The sequence below is a fragment of the Eleutherodactylus coqui genome, chromosome 8 (genome assembly GCF_035609145.1).
Source record: "Eleutherodactylus coqui strain aEleCoq1 chromosome 8, aEleCoq1.hap1, whole genome shotgun sequence".
NCBI classification, from domain to species: Eukaryota; Metazoa; Chordata; class Amphibia; order Anura; family Eleutherodactylidae; genus Eleutherodactylus; species Eleutherodactylus coqui.
In genome coordinates this window covers 68,789,339-68,812,385 of record NC_089844.1, presented here as the reverse complement: position 1 = coordinate 68,812,385, position 23,047 = coordinate 68,789,339, and the positions used below count along the sequence as shown (strand labels likewise).

Sequence of the window (23,047 nt, the reverse complement as noted above, 5' to 3'; positions counted from 1 at the left end):
TCGCTGACTGAAAATGCATGTGTCTTTGTGAATGAGCCCTAAATGTAACTACTGCTTAACATGGCTGTGGAGCTCTATGTGACATGATAGTGTTTCTCCAGGTCCACCTCTGAGCACTGAGCTTCCTACCTTGGAGGGTGACCAGGGTGCTCGGTAGGGCTGTCCGAGCTGGGCCACTACTAGAGATGAGCGAGCGTACTCGCTTCGGGCGTTTTTGCACTCGAGCACCGCTTTTTCCGAGTAACTGACTACTCGGACGAAAACACCCGACCGAGTACGCTCGCTCATCTCTAGCCACTACCTGTGAGTGCTGAACAGAACTGTGTGGAAGTGTGTGCCGAAGCTCAGAATCCAAGATGGCACCCACTCCCTTTGCTGGAGCCGTCCTCCAGGGAAAGTGGAGAGCCGGCCCATCCAGAGACAGAACCGTTTGGCCGCAGGGATTCCCCTTTCCTGCTCTTCAAATGGTGAAAGCACCCTTCACATATCAGGGACTGTGGCTACAAAGCATCTATGAATGAGAGCTCATTCACAGGACTGTATTCGTACAATGGTCTATGTGAGGGCTGATGAGCCGGCTAACACCGCTGCGTATCGCAGCGAGTGCTCTGCGCATGACCGTGTATCTCACGCACGCTGCCATGCGCAGTTTTTTTTTTACTTCTCCTTGTTGTTGCATAGTGGGGTTGTGTATGTATCGCTGCCCATACGCCATGTATTGCATATGGAGAGCCTTGCATATGCTGTCCATAGAAAAGAGCAGGGCTCCCGTTTCGTGATACACTGTGAAGCAGAACATGCTACCATCTTTTTCTCGCTCCTATCTACATGCAGTGTTTACACACTAATGTAGTTTCATTGACTCCATTCGCCGTGTGTCACAGTCGTGTGAATGAGCCCTAAGGAATGCCTACAGAGACATCTGTGGCTCTGTTACACCATCGGTGGTGTAACTTGAAGCTCCCGGGCCCCCTTCATAGTATGGCTCGCTGTAAACCACCAGACATGACATCACACCGTCAGTCCACAAGAAGACAACCTCATTTACAGAAAATTAGTTTTATTCAACAGCTTGTAAAACAAACACCAGCAACAGATGACAATACCGCGTTATCCGTCAGCAGACGGCTTGTTACTGCAGCCTGTAGTTCACCATTAGACCTCTTTCACATGGGGACCGACGCCTAAAAATCACGCACGTAAAAAACTCGCGGCTATTAGCACCAATGGTTTCCTATGGGAACATTCAGATGTTTTCTGCATGTCTAAAACTCTTTCATCTGAACGTTCCCGTAGGAAACCATTGGTCCGAATAGTCGCGATTTTTTACGAGCGTGATTCTCATGCCTCGGTCCCCGTGTGAAAGAGGCCTTAGACTGCTGACTACAGGCTGCCACAAAGCGGCCTTTGTTTGTTGACAGATCGGCAGCACAATGGAGGGTATTTGAAATTCTCCCTGTATACATAAATGGAATGATTTCTATTTTGACAACGACACCACGTAGGGAACGTCCTTTATACTAGAAGGCGCAGCAGAACAGAGTCTATACTTTGCTGACTTGAATGTGAAAAAAGGTATTTTACCGGAAGAAAAAAAAATAAAAATCGGACCAGGGGAGAGTCCTGTGACTTCTGCCTGAGAACGTGATTTATCCATTTAGTGGCACACCCGGAAAATCTCCAGGGCTTGCTGCACTGAGATAGTAATAATAAACCTGCCATTGAAGGGGTTAAGAGGGGCCTTGAGTCTTTCTTGGACAATACAATATTATATGTTATAGTCACTAATACCTCCAGATGGGTCGGTGATCCAGGGATTAATCTGATTGCCAGTTTGGAGTCAGGAAGGAATTTTTCCCTTAAACAGGGAAAATTTGTTTCTACCCCATTGTTTTTTTTTTGTCTTCCTCTGGATCAACATTTGGGGGGGTAATCGGCTGAACTGGATGGACGTGTCTTTTCGACCAATCATACCATTACTATGTTTTAGGGGTCACTCACACAGGGTTATGATGGCTGCGTATAAGGCCGCCTCCACGGGCGTATCGATAAAATGCTGCAGGTCTCCCTGCAGCGTTTTACCGGTGTTTGTAAATACTGGGTCTGCCGGCAGAGGCCGCGTATGCTCAGCACGTGTACTGCGCATGCCCGCGGATCACACAGTGTGGCTCTGTCTTTTCCTTTCATTCCTCGTTCTGTTTCAGAGCAGAGATGCGTATGAAATCGCTGCCCGTACACAATGTATTGCATATGGACAGAGTTGCATTGGCTGCTTATACCAGATGTATAGGGCTCACGCTGCAAGGTACGCCGAGAAATACAGCATGCTGAAATCTATCTCTCGTGTGCATCTGCATGCAGTGTCTACACACTCATGTGCATGGATCAATGAAAGTCCATTTATTTTCGTTGACTCCATTTACCATGTATTACGCAGACTTGCACCGCACGCGTAATAAGCAATGAAAAACCACGCGTGGACATGAGCCCTTATGCACGGATTTTCCGCGTAATATGCAATACACAATTAAATATGATTGTAAAACATGCATATTTACTGCGTGTAAACTGCGTATTTACTGCAGTCATGTGAAAAACACACGCATAATACGCAGCCCCCATAGGCCATGTGTGTGAGCCCTTACACATATCAATATTGTGATGGAGATCGCATGAGTATAGCTAAAAATGATCATTATGATTAGTGGTATTTTTAAATATCGCTTGCCCATGCTTACATTTGAGAGTATCTAAAAGTATGGTGGCTTCTGTATAATGACTACGCCGACGCAAAATTCCACCCTAACAATTTTCACTGATTTCTCAGGTGTGATTGAAAAAAATGTATAATTCGGGTTTAGCCCCATCGTAGTAAGTGCGTCCATACCTGTGGCTCAGACGCGTTAACCGCATGCAGAGTATCGCATATTGCGGTGCTGCACCCTTACATGCCATGGTTTCAAATCGCAAGTACAGGTGCAGCAAGGCAATTCTTGGTAAACTGCATGCGGTTACCGCTGCAATATGTATGGGCACCATGAAAACTCACAGCGTGAACCCAAGACAGAGTCAGGCGAAAAAAAAACACAGTAGGGTTATTTTAGTCTATTAAACAGCACAATTAAGGCCGGTTTCACATCTGCGCCGCGGGTTCCGGTTTTCTGCTCTGTTCAGGGAGCAGGAAAGGGGAATCCCTGCGCCAAACAGCTCAGTCTCAGGAATCAAACAGTGCAAAACAGACCCCATGAACGGGGTTCATTTGGTTTCCGCTCAGTTTCCTGGAAGAAAAAGTGCTGCAATTTTTCTTCCGGTATTTTGCTCCGGCTGTGCGACCGGAGGTTCCAACGCAGATGCGAAACCGGTCTATTAGAATACGTGAAATCATTTACTATAACTCGTCATGCTTATAGACGTTGTACTCCCGCGCCGATATCAGGCCATCCTTGTCATGGTCATTTTTCTGGAATATATCGGTCAGTATCCGCCCGTGCATGGAAGGATCCCGCTGCTTTTCATCTTTCCTGAACTCTTCTGTTAAGTAATTACTTATCTGCACGAAAATAAAACAAACTGAATAAACGCTTTTTGTTTTCATACGGATATATGAATGTATACATTGTAATGCTGAGGGTCCGCATACAGGTGCATCTACGTGTGTATTTGCATGAGCAATTTTTGCGCACACAATAAGTAGCAATGGGTTCCATCTTACGGTTCTTTTTTGCGCACACATTTGCGCACCAAAGGTCCCCATAGGAGTCTATGGTGGTGTGCAAATGTATACATATATACACGTGGGTATGCGCAAATCACTGTTAATACCTGCGAACGCCGCCACTTAATTAGCCTTTTAAATCAGGGCAGGAGGGATTCCCTTGCCCATGTGAACGAGCAGCGATGCCTGCGCTAATATGCTCAGTATTCGCACAGGTGCAAAAAAATACTTCTTCACTGCGCATATATGTTATGCAGGCGCGAGTGTTTGCTTAGGCCACTCTCACACGTGCATTCACAAAACGCTGTGTCCGAGACTGCGGCGTTTAACAACGATTTCACATGGCATTTTCAAACGCATGTTACAGCGTTTTTTAACGCACCCTATCATCGTGATGGGTGATGAGGTGCATTAAAAAGGGCCGAAACTTGGGAAAATAGAGTTAGAAACACCGTGTTCGAGCGCTGATCTGCGAAGCCCATTGCAATCGATGGGAGTTAAAGTTGTGCCACATTTGTGCGTTGCCAGACGCACAAATCTCGCACAAATATTAACCCCATTTTTTGAACGGGGTCATACACATGAGCGATGTTTTTCTGCATGGCACCGTGATGCGATGCGGGAAACTAATCGCGGCACGCTCTATGTTGCTGTGCGCTCTCACATTGCAGTGCCCATTGTTTTCAAGCAATGGGAGAAACTCCGTGAACCTCTGTCGCAGCTGACAGCCATGCCGGAGGATTGCTTCTTCCCCAAAGTGATGCGAGGCTGTTTTGCCATGAAAATGCCTCGCCTCCACAGAGAATTCACAAGGTGGGGAGGCGATATGGGGGCGGGATTCACGGCCCCATATCACGCTCGCCCATGTGAAGTTAGCCTAAGGCTACATTTACACACATCTTGTGTAGCGAGACGAACAAAATTTGTCGAATATGAGCTCCATTGGAGTCATACACATAAGTGATCTTTTCCTTCACAGCGATCCTGCAAGGTAAAAAAAACGCTGCATGTCCTATTTTTTCGTGTCCCTCAGAACGTATCGCCCCCTGTTTTTAATGGGACAGCCAAACACATCACCATCATGTGATCAGAGGGCTCAGAGCACCGGTGACTGATCACATGACAGTGACATCATTACAGGTCCTGCCAGCGCATGGCTGCTGCCAGGCTCTGCTGGTTTAGGACCTGTAACCAACACCAATGCCTTTCACTATATTATATTAGTAAGTGGTGCATTGGGCCACCCGAAACACTGGTACTAGTTGTGCTAATAAACACAGCCTTAGGCCGGATTCTCCTGAATGTATTTGCGCGCGCATTGGTGCACCAAAAACTGTTTGCAGAAAATGCAACCTATTGGGTTCCTTCACATGCACGTATTTGGTAAGCGCAATTCCGTCGCGCAAAAAAATACACAGCATGCTCTATTTTCCTGCGAAAAAAACACATCTTGAACTCATGAAACTAATTTGCCATTTTAATGACTGAAAGCATCGGTGAAATTTTTTTTTTTTGCGCGTGCACTATTGCAAGACTTGCATGCGAGAAAAATGCAGTAAAAAATCCCAATGTGCAAAAATGCGGCACAAATTCGCATATGCTTTTTACAATAAGTCCATAACAGAAATATTGTGATTTATGTGACCACAGCCAAAAACATCGCAGTACCTCATCCTTAGAGAGGAATTTGTCGTTGTCCAGATCGATGTCACGGAACGCCTCCATACTCCGCGGGCCTTTACTGATCCCCAACAGCTCGATTTCAAAGATCAGAATGGCATTTGGTGGAATTTTATCTTGTTGAGAGAAAATTAAAAACATTTAGTTATTTTATGTTAGAAAGTAAAATATTGGACCAGAAATGTTCATATTTTATTGTACGCGCAAATGGATTTTCCGTTTTAGCCCAAAATAACTGGTGGAGGACTAGGAGGAAGATTTATCAAGACTGGTGCAAATGCATAAAGAAGTAGTTGCCCATAGCGACGCTGTTTGCAATGATTTAGAGAAGTTATCCAACCAAAAACATTTACTAACCATCCACAGGAATGTATGATCATCGGGGGTCCAATTACTGGGACCCTCAGGGGCCACAAGAATGATGCACTACTAGTTCTACTAGTGAATGGAAATGCATTCCTATGGAACGGAGGGAGATGGCTGAGTGCATCACTTGGTTCCATCTATCTCAACAGACAGTAGATGGATAGGTGGTCCCGCAGGCGTACTGCCCTCCCATTCACTAGTAGGAAAACGCACCAGGATTGTTATTGCATGGAGAATACACATATTTATTAAAAGAGACTTACGTAAACTGGAAATAGATGTAAGTAGGAAAGGAATTCGGGCAATGACCCTCACAAAGAAGTGGTCAATGTGAACTTAAGTCTCGAATGAAAAACTTCAAAAGTATATAGAAGTATTACAGAAGTGATAGCTTTAGAGGCTCACCAGAAAAACTACATTTATTTGTGAACTTTCAGAGCACAAAGGCTCCTTCATCAGGCAGGTTAACGAATGAAGCACTGAGAGAAAAGCACAACATTGTAGATTATGTTATATAGACTGGTAGAGTTGGAAGGAACCTCCAGGGTCATCGGGTCCAACCCCCTGCTCAATGCAGGATCACTAATCCCAGACAGATGTCTGTCCAGCTTTTGTTTCAACACTTCCATTGAAGGAGAACTCACCACCTCCCGTGGTAACCTGTTCCACTCATTGATCACCCTCACTGTCTAATATCTAATCTGTGTCTCCTCCCTTTCAGTTTCATCCCATTGCTTCTAGTCTTTCCTTGTGCAAATGAGAATAGGGCTGATCCCTCTGCACTGTGACAGCCCTTCAGATATTTGTAGACAGCTATTAAGTCTCCTCTTAGCCTTCTTCTTTGTAAGCTAAACATTCCCAGATCCTTTAGGACATAATTTTCAGACTGCTCACCATCTTGGTAACTCTTATCTGAACTTGCTCCAGTTTGTTTATGTCTTTTTTAAATTGGGGTGCCCAGAACTGGACACAGTATTCCAGATGAGGTCTGACTAAGGCCTCCTGCACACAGGCATATTTGCATTGCGGATTCCTAGTCATCGCCTAGTAAGAGCGCGGAAAGATCTGTACTGCGCATGTTCGACATCGAACCGTTCCAGACCATGTACAGCACAAAGAAGGAAGAAAGAAGACAGGTATGTGGGGTCACTGGTCGGGCACACGGTCAGATTCTTCTGTGGGATCCGGAATCCAACCCGGTTGTGTGCAGTCAGCCTAAGGAAGAGTAGAGGAGGATAATTTCGTTACGTGATCTAGAGTCTATGCTTCTCTTAATACATCCCAGAAATGTATATGTTTTTTGTGCTGCTGCATCACACTGTTGACTCATGTTCAGTCTGTGCTCTATTAGTATACCCAAGTCTTTTTCACATGTGCTGCTGCTTAGCCCAATTCCTCCCATTCTGTATGTGCTTCTTTCATTTTTCTTTCCCAGGTGTAGAACTTTGCATTTCTCCCTGTTAAATACCATTCTATTAGTCACTGCCCACTGTGCCAGCTTGTCTAGATCTTTTTGAATACTCTCTCTCTCTTCCCTAGTGTTAGCTATCCCTCCTCGCTTTGTGTTGTCTGCATATTTGATCAGCTTCCCATCAATTCCCTCTTCTAGATCCTATATAAAAATATTGAACAATGCTGGGCCCAGGACAGAGCCTTGTGGTACTTTTACACGTAGTGATAATTGTTCGCCTGAGCGGACAAGCAAACGATGTCACAGTTTCTTTGTTCAGAGACAGTCAGTTTAAACACAAATACAAATAGTTGATTTTTTTTTACGATAGAGGTACCTTTACACGTGGGGTGAAACATCATTAAGATAAGCCAGAGCAATAAAAGGACTTGTATCTGTGCAAATGGTCAGAAAGGTGAAGCACTATGTTCTAAAAAGCCCGGTGCCGTTGCTCTTCTATGCTATGATGTGCCTAGAGAAATGACAGTAATCCAGTCACATGGGCATCCATTACCGAGAATTTTTTGGTGTCAGGGGAAATACAAGTCTGTGTTATCTGGAAGAAAGGCGAGTACATTGTTCAGTCACCATACGGAGCAGCAGAGGATCCGTGGGTGTAGAATCACACCTGCCAGAATTAACGGCAAATAGACAACTCTAAAAATACATTAGATTGTCATACTTGATATAGATCCTGCTTCTCCTAACATTTTAGTTATTTTTGGTTCAGTAACAAGTACTACTGAGAAGAAATATTTCAGGTATATACGGTAGGAGTGTGTGTGTGTGTGTGGGGGGGGGGGGGGGGGGGATTTACTAAGCAAAACTCTGCAGAATTCTAGCTCAATTTGTTTAATAAATATGACATATATGCCTTGTGTCACATTTACTACGTGTCTCTGGCTGGATTCACATGAACGCACAATACGCAGTGAATAGAACCCATTGGTTCCTAAATTACTAACGGCTAAAGGATCTGGCAATGTTTAGCTTGCAGAAGAGAAGGCTGAGAGGAGACTTAATGGCTGTCTACAAATATCTGAAGGGCTGTCACACTACAGAGGGATCAGCCCTATTCTCATCTGTACAAGGAAAGACTAGAAGCAATGGGATAATCAATGAGGGTAATCAATGAGTGGAACAGGTTACCACAGGAGGTGGTGAGTTCTCCTTCATTGGAAGTGTTCAAACAGAGGCTGGCCAAATATCTGTCTGGGATGATTTAGTGAATCCTGCATTGAGCAGGGGGTTGGACCAGATGACATGGGAGGTCCCTTCCAACTCTACCATTCTATGATTCACATGGACGGATTCTAATAGTGGAATCCACAATCGCCATCTGTGCGGAGGAGCTGCAGAAAAATGCTGTCACTGAAAGGCATGAGCTTTTAATTTTTCTATCACACTCATGGATACGAATTGCGGAAGGAAAATGGCAGCATGCTCTATTTAGCTGCGAACGACCTCCATTGAGACAGTCCAATCCACAGCCCATAGGCAATTACCCTTGTGTATGGACTGTGGTTAGCCGAGTCATCACTTAACCCCGGCGCAGGTAATACAAACAATGAAAAAAAACAGCTATAAGGCACACGACCGACGGCAGGCAGTCATGGTCATCCGCAATACAGAAAACAAAGATACGCAGAGTCACCGGCCAGGCTCACAGCCCGAATCCACTGCAGGCCTCCCGAATGCGTAATCTGACCCATTCGAGTGAGCCCAGCCTTAACCACTCTTTGTACCTCACTAGACAGTTCTGAAGAGTCTAGAAGAGGGGGCATGGCTTAGAGGAGTCTTAACATGCACCTGATTTATTAGAGTTGTGTGTCATAATTTTGGATTGAAACATCAGACTGAAGTAAGCGAAACAAGGTGGGATATGGAAGAGAAAGGGTCTAACATGTCTAGCAAGATGCATGGAATCTGTATTAGAGCGGGCAGCACTCTGATAAATATCGCATAGAGGTGGTACTGTCATGATCAGCACATGCCAGCAGCAGCATGCAGGATTGGGGAGGTGACATGGGAGGGGCCATTGAACAGGCGGGAACTGCTTAGTTATTTAATTAAAGTACATTTCATGTCTGTATACAGTAGTGTGTAATGGGTTTAGGCAGGTGTGGAAAACATACTGCAAAATAAGAATGTTTTTAAAAATAAAAGGTGTATAATTAAGCCCTCACTCAAACATCCGCTTTTGTACAGCGTTTAGCGCTGCGTTTTCAGGACTGCGCTAAACGCTGTACAACGCTCCCATTCATTTCAATGGGGTGGCTCACGCAAGAGTCAAAACGTAGCGTTTTCAACACTGCGCTTTGAAAGTGATGTATGCTCTATTTTTGGCCGTTTTCAGCTGTGTGTTGCCCATTTAAAAGAATGGGCAGCGGTTTCAGCGCTGCTGAAAACGCAACACAACTTGATATAGCATTCTTGCCAGCGTTAAACGCACCCTGATTTTCGGGGGCGGGGGCTTGAAACATAAACCGTACCCCGAAAATCGGAGCTAGCTACACTAGATGAAAAAAAAAAGCAATACTCACCTGGCAGGTGCCACCTGAGTCCCTCCCACTGTTCTCCGGAGCTCCGCGCAGGCTTCCCTGCACTTGTCAGCGCCGACAAGGCATCTCCTGGTGGTAACAGAGATTGAAATCCCTGCCTCCAGCAAGAGATTGCTCTGATTGGTTCATTACGCAGTGGCTCAGCCAATCAGAGCCAGTGCTCAATTCCCAATTACAGCCATTCAATGAAGTTGAATTAATGGCTGTGATTGGTGCAATCTTCACAATGCTTTAGTTCTCTTCTTGTTCTCCATCAATTGAAACTTTTTTTAAACTCAGAGGCTGAAAACGTGTCCTGATCGTGTCCGACTCACACAGGTTGTAAAGAGCCTCGGACTTGCGTCATTTGGACATGAACAGGAGAAGTTCCCAGCCTACAAATAGAACTAATTTTACCATTCACTGACCGAAAGCAGAAGTATTTAAAACAGTCAGGAATTAAAGCACAAGAGGAGGTCAGGCATGAAAACTGTTCAAAAAAAAAAAGTCAGTGTTGCCGCTATCAATCAGATTCCAGCTTTCTATCACTAACCGCTTTCCATAAAAGCACATGAACGCCATAGAGGAGCAGAGCAGATGAGCCCGTGAGAAAGTTCTGGCAGACCTGGCCCATATATGTATTAGCTCACCTAAAAACCAAGCAACTATCGGCTCCAGTAAACAGGCAGTGGTTCATCTTTGAAGAACTGCCTGTTCATAGTAGATGAAGGTGGGTGGCCAGAAGAGATCTCCAGCGTGCTCCACCTCCATTCACTGAATGACTAGGAGCGAAAGTTGCTGGGATTACTACGGAGCGCTTATGAGTCCAACAGTTGGCCCTTGTAAAGCTATAAAGGTACCGTGTGCAAACAGGTGCTCACCAGAGGCTTCCGAAGCCAAACTCACTGTGGTGACCCCATTTCAAATAGGGGTTGCCAAAGGAGATAAACCTTATAAATTTCCAATATAAAACGAATAAGCTTTATTTATATAATATTAGAAGTCTGATTTAAGGTTCAGGTACCAATGCATTGTTAGAGAAGCAGGAGTGCGCACAGCGTACGCATTACTGGATAACACACAGACACTTACATTTACATGCATTTTCTTTTATAGGGTTAGCCAACCGGTTCTCCGAGCATGCAGTGCTAATGTGGTTTGTAGGATAAAGGCGTCTACTGTAGAGGAAGAACAGACTTATTTCAGGCGTACCATGAACAGGTTACTCCATGCTTAGAGGACAACAAACAGATATGTTAGTTACAAGTAGCCTACCGGTATGGAGGAAACGCAGAAGGAACCATGCAGTTAGATGATAACTTTTCATAGTCATATTGTAAACCAATCCAAACCGTGGCCATAAGCATGCCATGCATATCATTTTACAATGTAATATTTTATTAAACCTCATTTTTCCTTATTTTGGGTTAACATTTTGGAGTGTTGGAGACAATTACTAGTATTCCATACAGTTATGGTCTCAAGTTACTGTATTTTCATCTTATAATGGTTGTCCAGGAACCAATTAATACTGTACCATGAATTAATGGTACTACCAATTGTAGGTAGTCAACAAAGCTGCAATGGTGTACCGGTTTCTTCATGTCTCGCCACACTTATGTACAGTGCTGTGTAACATGCTTGGTCATACTTTGCAGTTAGAATCATAGTCAATAAATCTAATATAAAAAAAAGTCTACAGGCTTTTTCTTGCACCACACTTTGACCCCTTTACGTGACCTTTGGTGGATGATTTTGGCGTCATTAGATTTATCACATCCTCACCACCACCGTAAAATCATAAAAGTTGGGTTTGTCAGGCCAAGTCAAAGTTCCTAAGTTAAGTCTAACGGTGCTGTTGTGCTTTAGGGAGAGCTTTAGGGAGAGTGAAGCATTGCTGAGCGTCGTTCATATCAAGTGCTCACCAGTTTGACTGTTATCATGTCCTGAAACGTGGAAAACCAAGCCGTGGACGGTGAACAGTTCAAGCCCAATCCTCGGCTCAACGGTTCTTAAAACATTTACAACCAGTATTCCAAACACTTTTTGTTCGCGTAGCGAACATCGGGTCAATGTAGTATCACAAATAATCATACAACTACCAATAGTAATTACATATATGGCCAGTCTGAAAGGGGTTACACAGGACTAGAAACAGCACCACACCTATCATATGGTACCACACATACCTATGTATAAGGTATTGCACTTTAGCCTCATTAAATTGGATGGCTTTACATTAAAAAAAATATTACTGTACGTTCAAGAAAATTTTAAGTATTGGTGTCATAAACCATATTTATTGCCTTCAGGAACCCATTTAGAAGATGACTAAGACTTATTCAAGTAATTTTTACCCATAAGTTACCCATATGATAACAAAGAAATATATAGAAATATTAAGATGGATGTCCTTACCATAGCCCTTCTCTCCATAGGCCAAGGATGGTGGAATGGTAACTTTTCTTTTCTCTCCAGGACACATATCTATCATTGCCATGTCTAGTCCCTTGATCACTTGTCCAACTCCAAGTACAAACCACTTAGGGTGTCCATCTGTTTCTGAACGGCTGTATGCGTAAAGGTAAAAACTAGTTATTCCTCGGTGTCTGCTAGAAGACTGACCAAACACACTTTGACAGCTGTCAATGAACTTTTGTTCAGTCAACAGCTATTCCTTTTGATCCCCACATAGGTATACATGCTCATCTTGGTGGAGTATACATATGCCAACAGTACATAGCGTGGAATAAGCCGCCTCTGGCAGCAGATTATCTTCCTTGCGAACAAAAGGATCAGATGTGTTGGAAGTCAACTAGCCAATCCTTTCCCTTGACATTTGTCATTGGAAGAAAGTTAAGACATCCTCATACATAAGGGTTTAGCCAGGTTTGGCCAACATTCATCTAATGTGTAAAGCCACTTAAAAGCTGGCCATACAGACTAGATTAATGTGAGCTGAACCTGCGAATTTGGACAGAACCAGCAGACCGCCTAATGTGGTTGTGGGTCTCCCAAATGTCGGATATTGAGGGAGAGAAGATCAGACATAGGCCACCTTAGTTGGATTTTAATAGGCCTAAAGCTGGTTTCACATCTGTGTTGGGGATTCCACTTTCCGGCTCCATTCGGGGAGCGGAAAAGGGAAATCTCCATGGCCAAACAGCACTGGATGGACCCCATTGACTCTTGGATGGAAGAAGAAACCCTGCATGCAGCACTTTTTCTTCCAGTATTTTCAGCCAGATGGGTGACAGAACCTCCAGCTGGTGGTTCCAGGACAGATGTGATACTGGCCTAATCCTTTTGCTCTTGGGGAGCTAAGCTGGACTAGAGGAATCTTAGTATCTTACCCTTCTCATGTAGAACACATACACACTAATAAGATGAGCATGCATATGTATGGTAGTATTGGAAGAGATAGCTGTTGGCCGAATGAGCATCTGGCTGTCTGAAATGTATGACCAACTTATGGCCGCACACATACGGTGACAAAAACCTGATTTGGCTGATAGTTGTAGTTTTGAACTGTGAAATTCACTTTTTTAGCAAAAAATCTTGCTAAAGGGTTCTTGCAACATAAAGTCCACAATCACAGAGTCCAAGCAGCAATAAATATTATTAGGCCGGAATTACGAAATACGCGTGCGCAAAAAAAAGCAACAAACCCATAGACCAGTGTTTCATATGTCAATTTTAACATCATCCCTATCTGAGCACAATTCACTTAATATATGAAAAGGCGCATGACTCTCCATATATTACACACATCTTGCCTTCTCTGTGCACCTACACAGGAATCTGTGCCAGCTAGGAGCTGGTGTAAATTTCTGGTATAATGTAAGCCATTTTCTGGTGTAAAGTAGACATAAATGTGTTGCTCTGGGGTGCCAAACACAGCTTGCATCAAATTTTGCAAATTTTTTAAAAGGCTTCAAAAACTCCGCCCCCCCCCCCCCCCCCGACTCCAGCCCCAACTATGCAAGACTAGACTAGAAGCTCAATGTAACTGAGCTCTAGAACTGCTGACGGGTCCATGGGAAGGAACTGAGGCCATGTGCTGAGCTTTAATCCTTTTGCCATTCTCCAGCCTGTGGCCACAGTAAATAACATCTGCAAGATAGTATCGACTGCAAGTGAATGCCTACATTTCAAGATCGCTGCTGGGCTAGTGGAGCATTCAGTCACTAAACTGGTCTGTAGTGACTGTTGTCAAGAGTTGTTGACACAGGTAATCTATAGATCAGGGTTACAACATGGGATAAGGCCGCCTGCACATGGCCAGATTGGATTCCCGGATGCAGGATCTGACCCTGTGCCCAGCTGGTGACCCCCGCATACCTGTCGGCAGTCTTTACAATCTGTTCTGCGCATGTGCCAGCCGGTGTGCTTTCACAGTACAGGTTATGCCGCAGCAGCGCTAGGCGAGGACGTGGATCCCGCAACCTTTCCACAATGATGATTGCAGAAGGGCCACAGGGCGGATGGCTTCCATTGACTTTAATGGAACCCGTCCGTTCGGAATCCAGTTAAAAATAGAGAATGCTGCGATTTCTCCTCGAGGGTAAGAAAAACCACTTTTCCAAAGCATGCAATGGGCGGTATTTGCTACAGAATCCGGAGGCGGGCGCCGGCTCCAGATTCCACAGTGCAAATCTGCCCGAATATTGGGGAAATTCGTGTATGAAAGGTTTGGGGTGCAGATTATGGATATGTAGGTATAGAGTCATGGTATATGGGAGATATGGGTTCCACCAACATTAAAAACAATGTTAATGAAGCGATTTGCAAGACAAGAAGGCCCCGTGACGCAGGTTCGCAGGCTTATGTATTTGGGCCAAAATATCAACTCAGACTTCATTTTTATTATTTTTGCAGGCCTTTAGATGTTGGGGCAGCCGTGTTGTCAGTACTTGTTTATTACACAGAGAGGGTGCAGAACAGTCCATCCGATATAATACTATGGGAGTAAGGGCTCAAGCCCACGAGCGCTGCAGGAGTACCGCGACATTAAACAGAAGAAGTGTCTGCGAGCGATTGTGGAATTCCGTGTGGTTTTCCTTGGTCTCCATTAGAGCTATATTAATGGAGACCTTCTGCAGCATAAATCCGTGGCAAATAGAACATGCCGCAATTTATTTCCCGCTGCAGAAATCCGCGGTAGAATTCCGCATGTGAGCATTGGCAGGCAGAAAGCTATTAGGTTCAATTGAGCCTAATAGCCATGGAATTCACGTGCGGATTTCCGCCGTGGGAAGCGCAGCAGAAATCCGTTCGTGGGCATTCACCCTAGTTAATAGGCTATAAGCCTGCATAGTGACCGTGTGACTGGCACCCTATTAAAGCTTCATCCATGTGCAAGTGAAGCTGTAGGATAATTGTTCAGCTTAAACGCCAGCCAATAACTGAATGATGAAGGAGGATCATGAGGTTTTCGTTCGTCATTCAGTTTCAGCCAATGTAAAAGTCAGCACCAGAATCCATATACAGACAGCTGTTTCAGGGTTCTTGACCGAACAGTCAAAGCTAATGGTTCAGGAACTTGCCATTTGCTCAGATGAAGAGGATTTGTTACAGATTTCTGATGTGGCTTCCAGAGACGGGTAGGAAAGCAGGAGCGGCAGGGTCCGTCTACAAATTACCATACTACTCTATATTTGTTGATCAGAAAGCATTCAGAACACATTATGTAACAATCGTGTTTTTCCTCATTTTTCTCAGCATCGTACTGTATGCGCATCTTAAGTAGAGGCGAGTTGGTGCTGAAAAACTACAGCCATCTGGATAATCAGACTATAAGAGCAGCAGGGGATGAGTGGGCTGATCGTGTAGGAGGCAGAGTCTGAGTGATGAGGATAAAGTGCAGAATGATAACTGTGGGTTGGCAGATGAACCAGGTAAGTAGCCTTTTATGAGTAGCTTAGATATTTCATAACTGCTTCAGTGGTCAGGAAGGGTATCGTTTCTCCTTATGGAGAGCACCTGGAAAGTGAATGAGGAGACTTATAAGGCCATCCATGCTCCTCTGGCTAATATGTAAATAGGGAAGATTCCCAGTCAGTGTTATAAGACTTGTCTAAAAAGTCTGATATTGACTTGCAGGAATGCTGCCTTCCAATAGGTGGCGCTGCAGAGGTATTGTTCCCTATTCCTCATTTGCATAACTGCTTCAAGTACACTTCTTCTTTGGAGATACCAAGACTAAATTAGAGCTGCACTGTGAGGAAAAGAGAAGTGTCTGCAGCTTCCCTGAAAAATACAGTAAAGCATAAATGCACATGTAAATACGCTTATGCCCATGTGAAAGCTTTTTTGCTGCGGAATTTAATCTTGTGACTTGGAAGTAAAGATGCGCAGATTTTTAACAGGATCAGAATTCAAGCCCCATAGGGATAACATTGTAATGCAGAGATGTCCGTACGGACTGATTCCGTTGTGTGTGAAAGGTCTCTAAAGCTAGAGCTACGCAACGACTTTGGCAGTGCGCACGTTACGATTTACCGCTAATTCTACTGTACTGGGAATGTCCATTGCATCAAGTTGTAAGTCCACAGGACAGATCCCTAAAATATCACTTTTATTGCAATGGGAGGAGGAGGTGTGGGGGCAGATCTTAGCTCCACCCCATCCCACCTTTTTTCATTGCTGGCTGCGGACAAGTGGCGAGGAGGGGACGGGAGCTTAGCTCCGCCCCCTCCCACCGCAATCAGCCGAAGGGAGGAGAGAAGAGGGAGAGCAAGTTTAGCAGCCACGCTGCTAAACTCCCTCCCACCTCCCTTCTCCGACCACTGTCATTGGTTCCCATAGTAGCCCATACAGCAGCTGACGGATTCTGGCCCAAAAGATAGTTCCAGGACTATCTTTTGGGCCCGACGTAAAAACACCCTGCGCTATATTGGCCAGGCCAGGGTCTTTAACGTCGTGAAAATATGGCCATGTAATCTGATGCATTGGAATCCAATGCATCAGATTATAGCGTATATCGGTCAACCGTGAAAACGGCAGGCCAATACACGCTTGGGAACAAAGCCTTAACAGGTTAAAAAACACTATAACCAACCGTGACATCAGCTTTTGGATGCTAATAATCATCTATGATCCAACATTAACCATCATCATGGTTGGACTATAGATGTGGGTGATATACTCCTCTCTGGATTGGGCCTGGCTCTCATAAACTGGGATCCCCCAAAATATATACTATCTTCCTGGCTTAAACAGCCAGTCATTATCCAGGCAGAGCGTTTGTCCCCTGGTAATGTTTCAATATACCAGTGCTTATACCATCTACACCCCAGAAATTGATTAATGAGGCCCTATAAGCCTCCTGTGGCATAGTAAGTGGATACAAATAGGTGGCTGGATCTTATATGCCCCTATTGTGCTGTGTAGTTCAACCATTCACCACCATCGTAGCACCCATATAGGTAAGGTCGAAGGACCGACTAGGGGACTACTGTATTTCTGGTCAGATACTTACCTACTAATGTAGGTTTGAGTTAGGCGGAATGCCCACGGACGGATTATCGCTGCAGAATTCGCGGTCAGACAGCGCCATAAATCCCGCAGCAATGTCCGTCCATAGACATGCAATGTTAAACGATTCTCCCCTGCCCTAAGCGGAAATCAACTGCGATTTTCCGCTCACGGGGGAGAATCGCAGCATGTTCTATTCTGTGCGGAAAATCGCATGGACAGCTTCCATTGCAGTCAATGGAAGCCGTCCGTCTTGCAATAATTTCACTGTGAGCACAGCGGAAGTACCGCGAAAATCTGCGTCACAGCCAAGTGCCGACGCATCATGTACTGCAAAGCACACGTGTGCCAACTCGCTGGGCGAGACACTCGCGGCGGGTCTGGAGAGGTGAGTATAGGGTCTCTGGGGGGCACCGGGTCTGATTCCGCAGGCGGAATCCGACCTGGCGGTGGGCATGAGAATATAACCCATTCAGAGAATAGAACCCATTCATTTCAATGGCTTCGTTGATATGTGCGTCTTTTTCTTGTGCATTTCGGTCGTTCTATTTTCCTGCATAGTCCCCATAGATGTCAATGGGCCAGTGCAAGTGTGCAGAATACTCAAGGAGATGTGTGAAGCACTGCAGAATTGCGCAGGAGAAAGAGAACATCTGGAACTCATTAGACCAATTAACCATTTCAATCACTGCGTCTTTGCTTGCTGTGTGCAAATGAACATGCCGTGCGGGCGCAAAACGTATATTAAAACACACCGATGCGCCCATAAAAAAATTCATAGTTCATTCAGCAAATACGCACACACTTGTGTGAAGGGGGCCTAATAATATCCTGCAGACATCATCACCACAAATGTATCGGTGATTGTTAATGACGCGCAGGTTACTCTGATGCATTTAGTCGTCGGCCACTTACCTGCAGTAGAATTTGGAGAGATCCTTGGCTAAGTAGCCGTCATAATGCGCGTTCATCAGATCGCCTCTTCTGCTCTTCTGCGTGCAAACACTTGGAAGATGTGTGACTTCTAGTTTAATCTTTTCTTCTTCGCAGTCAATATGAGCAATGAGAAGACTGAGAACCTGCAGAAGAAGAATGAACACAGGGCAGGAAGGCATTGTGCGGACTGCTCAGCCTGCTACTAGACACGTGGCACTCTGCAGAAACACATCAAAAACTTCTGTCTTCCACGTCCGAAAGCAGAACCAGCAATCAGTGTACTATGTAAAGCGCTCTGCCATTGGCTCGCAGAATAATGGGCTCCGCCTCTACCCCAACTAATGTTTTTCTTTTCTTCCTGGAAGAAAAATTGAAGACAAAAAAAAAAAAGTTTTGAAGCTTCAGCTTCTGACTCCAACTATTAGCTCAAGTTACAGACCGGGGGCATCTGTCATCCTTCCTAAGTGGAATGCAGCGTTATTAACCCCATCCTTCCCAGGCTTGTAGTACTCTCGAAACTTCTATATAAGGAACCTTTCACACGGGACGGAATATTCCGTAACAGTATTGCGGAATATGTCCTCCTGCACCAAAATTCCAACTGCTAGCATGCAGAATGGAAAATAGCAGAATCCTGCCGGCAATTTCACATCAAATACGCAGTGGATTTTGGTGCAGAATTCAGGGACGCCATATTCTACAACGCCGTAGTGAAACATGTAAATTACACCATAAAATACATCGCGCAGCACAGTGTCTAAGCACTAATATGGCATATCTGCCGTGTTTTGCTGAAAATAAGCCACTGTCTTATATTAATTTTTCCCCCAAAGAGGCACAGTGTCTTTTTTTTTCAGGGGGTGTCTTATACTAACCTAGCCGCTCCTCTGCGCTGACAGCATTCTCTTGCTGGTAACGGGGCTTTGGATTACCCGCCTCCAGCAAGAGAGTGCTGTGATTAGTTCTCGAGCGCCACTGGCTCAGTCAATCAGAGCCGGCAATTCACAGCCATTCAGTGAATTACATCACTGGCTCTGATTGGTTAATCAAGCGCCGGCTCTGATTGGCTAAGCCAGCGGTGCTCGTGATCCAATCACAGCACTCGCTTGCTGGAGGCGGGGTATTCAAAGCCCTATTAATTACCAGGAAAAGAATGCTGTCAATGCGGGGGACATGGCAGCCTGCCGCAACGCCGGGACGCCACCGGCTATGTAAGTATTGCTGTTTTTTTTTTAATCTAGTGTAGTTATGGGCTTATTTTCAGGGGAGGGCATATTTCAAGCCCCCACGAAAATCAGGGTAGGGCTTATTATTGGGGTAGGTCTTATTTTTGGATAAACGTGGTAGAATCAAAAGGGTTAAAAGGTCCCAGTGATTTCTCCAGGGACAGAAACATACAATACTGTAATCAGTATAAAGAGATCTAGGATAAATATCCCATCCAACCACATCACAGGGGCAGATTTATAAGTGAAAGTTTGCCAGTGTTCTGGTGTAAATTGCACCCGAAAACTGTCTTGCATGCTTTTAACCACGAGTATCATGTGCTTTAAACACTTTCGGACACTTTTTTGTCACGCTGGACAAAGGGGCGTGACTTTGTTGAAAAGTGGTTGTGGTCTAAATGTGATAATTGTGCGCCAAAAACGGAACCAAAATTTTGGCACAATTTTTGGTGTAAACAAAGCCAATTAATAGGTGGTAAAAAGTCAGACAGTCTGAAGATACAGACAAATGATGCATATAACGTTGTGACAGCAGTTAGATAACTGGATATGTACTGATTCTGTAATATAGGTTTTCTCAGTCAGTGACTATAACTGGAAGTGTTGCAATAACAGAGCAAATCAGCAGAATGTTCTATTTACGTAACGGTGGTTTCACATCTGCATTGGGGATTCCGCTTTCCTGCTGCATTCGGGGAGCAGGAAAGGGGAATTTCCATGGCCAAATGGCTCCGTCTCTGGACAGAACCGAACAGCGCCGGATGAACCCAATTGACTATAATGGGATCCGTTCGTTTCCACCCAGCCGGCCGGGTTTTGGATGGTAGACAAAGAGCAGCATGCAGTGCTTTTTCTTCTTCCAGTATTCTAAGACGGACCTGTGATGGTACCTCCAGTCTGCGGTTCTGAGACAGATGTGAAACTAGCCTAAAGCCGCCTGCATTTGCATTGCGGATTTTGGAGTGGGTGTCCACCCTCAGATTCCTCAGCCAATACCCCCCATAGCATGCAATGGAAATGTGATTTTTCCTGCATATGAGCGGAAATCAATTGGGATTTTCCACTCTTGAACGAAAAAAAAAACAGCAGCTGCTCTATTTTTTGGCAGATTTCATGCGGACGGCATCCATTAAAGTCCATGGAAGTTGTCCAACCCGTGGACCTTCTGCAGACATCATTGCGGAAAGACAGCGGGATCCACGTCATCGCCTAGCAATGGTGTGGCGAAATCTGCACTACGCATGTGCGCCAGCCGGACCATCCACAGTACAGTTAAGAAGATTCACAGGGTCAACGGCCGGGCACAGGGTCGGATTCCGCTGCGGAATCCTGTATGCAGAATCCGACCCGTTTGTGTGCAGGTGGCCTAAGAACTTCCAGAAGAAGTCCAGTAAGGCCTGTGTCACACGAGCGTGTGCATGTTTGCGTCTGCATTTTCGCCACGTTATTGCTCATAGCATGGTGACCCAGAGTTAGGGACCGTCCATCACTTGTAAGCCTGTTTGTGAGTGACGTCAACCTTATGTAAGCCTGTTTGTCTCCCTATCCTGCTGGTGTGATTGGTAGTTTAGGGATTGGGGGAGGAGCTTGGAGATGTGATGAGGGAGAAGAGAGTAGTTGGTGGTCGGTGAAGGAGGTGCGTGCGTGCGAGATGGGCTGATGCTCCTGCCGGGGCTGAGCCATGTTCACGCCATGTAAACCGTGAGTTAAAAGAAACCACGTGTCCCCGGTTTTATGACCATGTTGTTTGTGGATTCATTTATTCATCACGAGTGACTTGTCACTTGTCAAGGGACACTGGCGTCACGAAGACAATTCAGAACTAATCTGTGGTAATCAAGCCTGCTAAATCTTATCTATCCTGCTAGTGACTGAGCTTGGCTATACTTCATCCTTTTAGGAAAAGAGACGGTAGAGCCACCGTGAACCACTGCCATCTTGTACCCTGCTGTCTTCCCGGCTGAAGGCGTGGTTCTCGGTTGCTGCAATAGGCAGTGGTGCATTTGTGTGTGCAACAGCATTTTTACTGTACTTTCTGAGCATGCAAGCCGTGCGCAAAAATACACGCCGTTGAAACAAAACGTATCAAAAACTTCTAACAAAAAGTCAAAAAGTTAGGAATATACTTGAAACTTTCTGAAACACATCGAAACTGAAACCTGATTTCCTAGTGGAGGAAATATTGCGGTATGCATCAATAATAGAGATGAGCGAGCATACTTGCTAAGGGCAAGTACTCGATCGAGCGTTGCCCTTAGCGAGTACCTGCCCGCTCGGAAGAAAAGATTCGGCTGCCGGTGGCGGGTGGGGAGCTGTGGGGGAGAGCGGGGAGCTGTGGGGGGGGGGGGGGGGCGGCCGTACATTGGGCGCGTAATACACGTGAAAATCACGGTTGTGTGAATGAGCCCTGTGATCTGATTAGAAAGGGGACTAGAGGATCATTTTAAGAGTCCAATATGGATTATGAACGAGCCAAATGGCACCCGCCAATGTGCCAGTTGTCCTACATATCCCTTTGTTTGATGTGGGGAATACTTTTACTCGTAATATTCGAGAACCTTGCCTGTTACACCAAGAAAGGCCACTGCACACATCAGCTCTGTGCACAAGCACACCAACCTAGCGAACAGTTCTTCAGTGACCGTCCCTAGCGGTGGACCCCCAGCGAATCCCTACTGAAGGTTCCTCGAGAGATTAGGCCAGCAACAGTTTAAAGCTCGACAACTCCTTTAAATGAGTTGTTTAATTGTAAAACTATTGATGGCCCCCTCTTAGGATAGGACATCAATAGTAGTTTAGTGGGGCCTACCAGCCAGGACCCTCACTGAGAAGCTATTCACCAGGCCTGTGTGCTTGTGCACTGAGCTGATTTCTGAAAGAAGTAGACAGCTCCATTCTCACTGCAGTGGCCAGACTTGGTATTACAGGCCAAGTTCCCATTGATGTGAAAAGGAAGTTCACACTATAGGTTCAGTATGATCGTTAAAAGAAGTACATGATAAGATCTCTCGTTATGCACTTGTTTTACCACTCATTGAACTGCCAGCAACACCCACAAAAGTAAATTCAGTCTGATGTGTAGAATTACAAGAGACTGAATCCAAAGTGCAGAAGGATCAGCACTATTCTCATTTGTACAAGGAAAGACTAGAAGCAGTGGGATGAAACTGAAAGGGAGGAGACACAGATTAGATATTAGACAGTGAGGGTGATCAATGAGTGGAACAGGTTACCACGGGAGGTGGTGAGTTCTTCTTCAATGGAAGTGTTTAAACAAAGGCTGGACAAATATCTGTCTGGGATGATTTAGTGATCCTGCACTGAGCAGGGGGTTGGACCTGATGACCTTGGAGGCCCCTTCCAACTCTACCATTCTAGGAGTGATGAGACTGTCTCAGAGAAAGGCTGTCTCTGCTGCGCACAGCAACCAATCAGAGCTCAGCTTTAATTTCTAACACTGCTCTTGACAAATGAAAGCTGCGCTGTGATAGTTGTCATAAACGTGCCCCCTATTCGTACAGTAACCCCTTCAGCGCTATACTCTCCCGCAGCAGGGACATATAAGCCCCGTGGCAGCCGGCCCGCCTCACACCTTCTGCACTAACCAGGAAGGAGAACAGTAAACGCAAACATCGGTCATGTGACCAGTTTCTACCAC

The 23,047-nt window shown here is 45.2% G+C and overlaps 1 protein-coding gene across 1 annotated transcript; it reads right to left on the bottom strand.

The window, feature by feature from the left end:
• Nucleotides 1-1,043: 1,043 nt before the first annotated feature.
• On the bottom strand, nucleotides 1,044-18,436 carry FKBP7 (FKBP prolyl isomerase 7). The gene is made up of 4 exons (XM_066575772.1): nucleotides 18,143-18,436; nucleotides 12,170-12,321; nucleotides 5,384-5,511; nucleotides 1,044-3,550 (listed from the first exon to the last, which is right to left on the bottom strand). The coding sequence occupies exons 1-4, from the start codon at nucleotides 18,340-18,342 to the stop codon at nucleotides 3,389-3,391; spliced, it is 642 nt and encodes a 213-aa protein (XP_066431869.1). The 5' UTR covers nucleotides 18,343-18,436; the 3' UTR covers nucleotides 1,044-3,388.
• Between the last annotated feature and the right edge of the window lie 4,611 nt (nucleotides 18,437-23,047).

Bases quoted from the DNA above. Each gene is read 5' to 3' on its own strand.
- FKBP7 (XM_066575772.1), bottom strand. From the start codon at position 18,342: ATGCCTTCCTGCCCTGTGTTCATTCTTCTTCTGCAGGTTCTCAGTCTT. The intron at 12,322-18,142 runs GTAAGTGGCCGA...TTACGCATACAG, and splicing joins CTCTCCAAATTCTACTGCAG to CCGTTCAGAAACAGATGGAC. The intron at 5,512-12,169 runs GTAAGGACATCC...TCTCTCAACAAG, and splicing joins CTATGGAGAGAAGGGCTATG to ATAAAATTCCACCAAATGCC.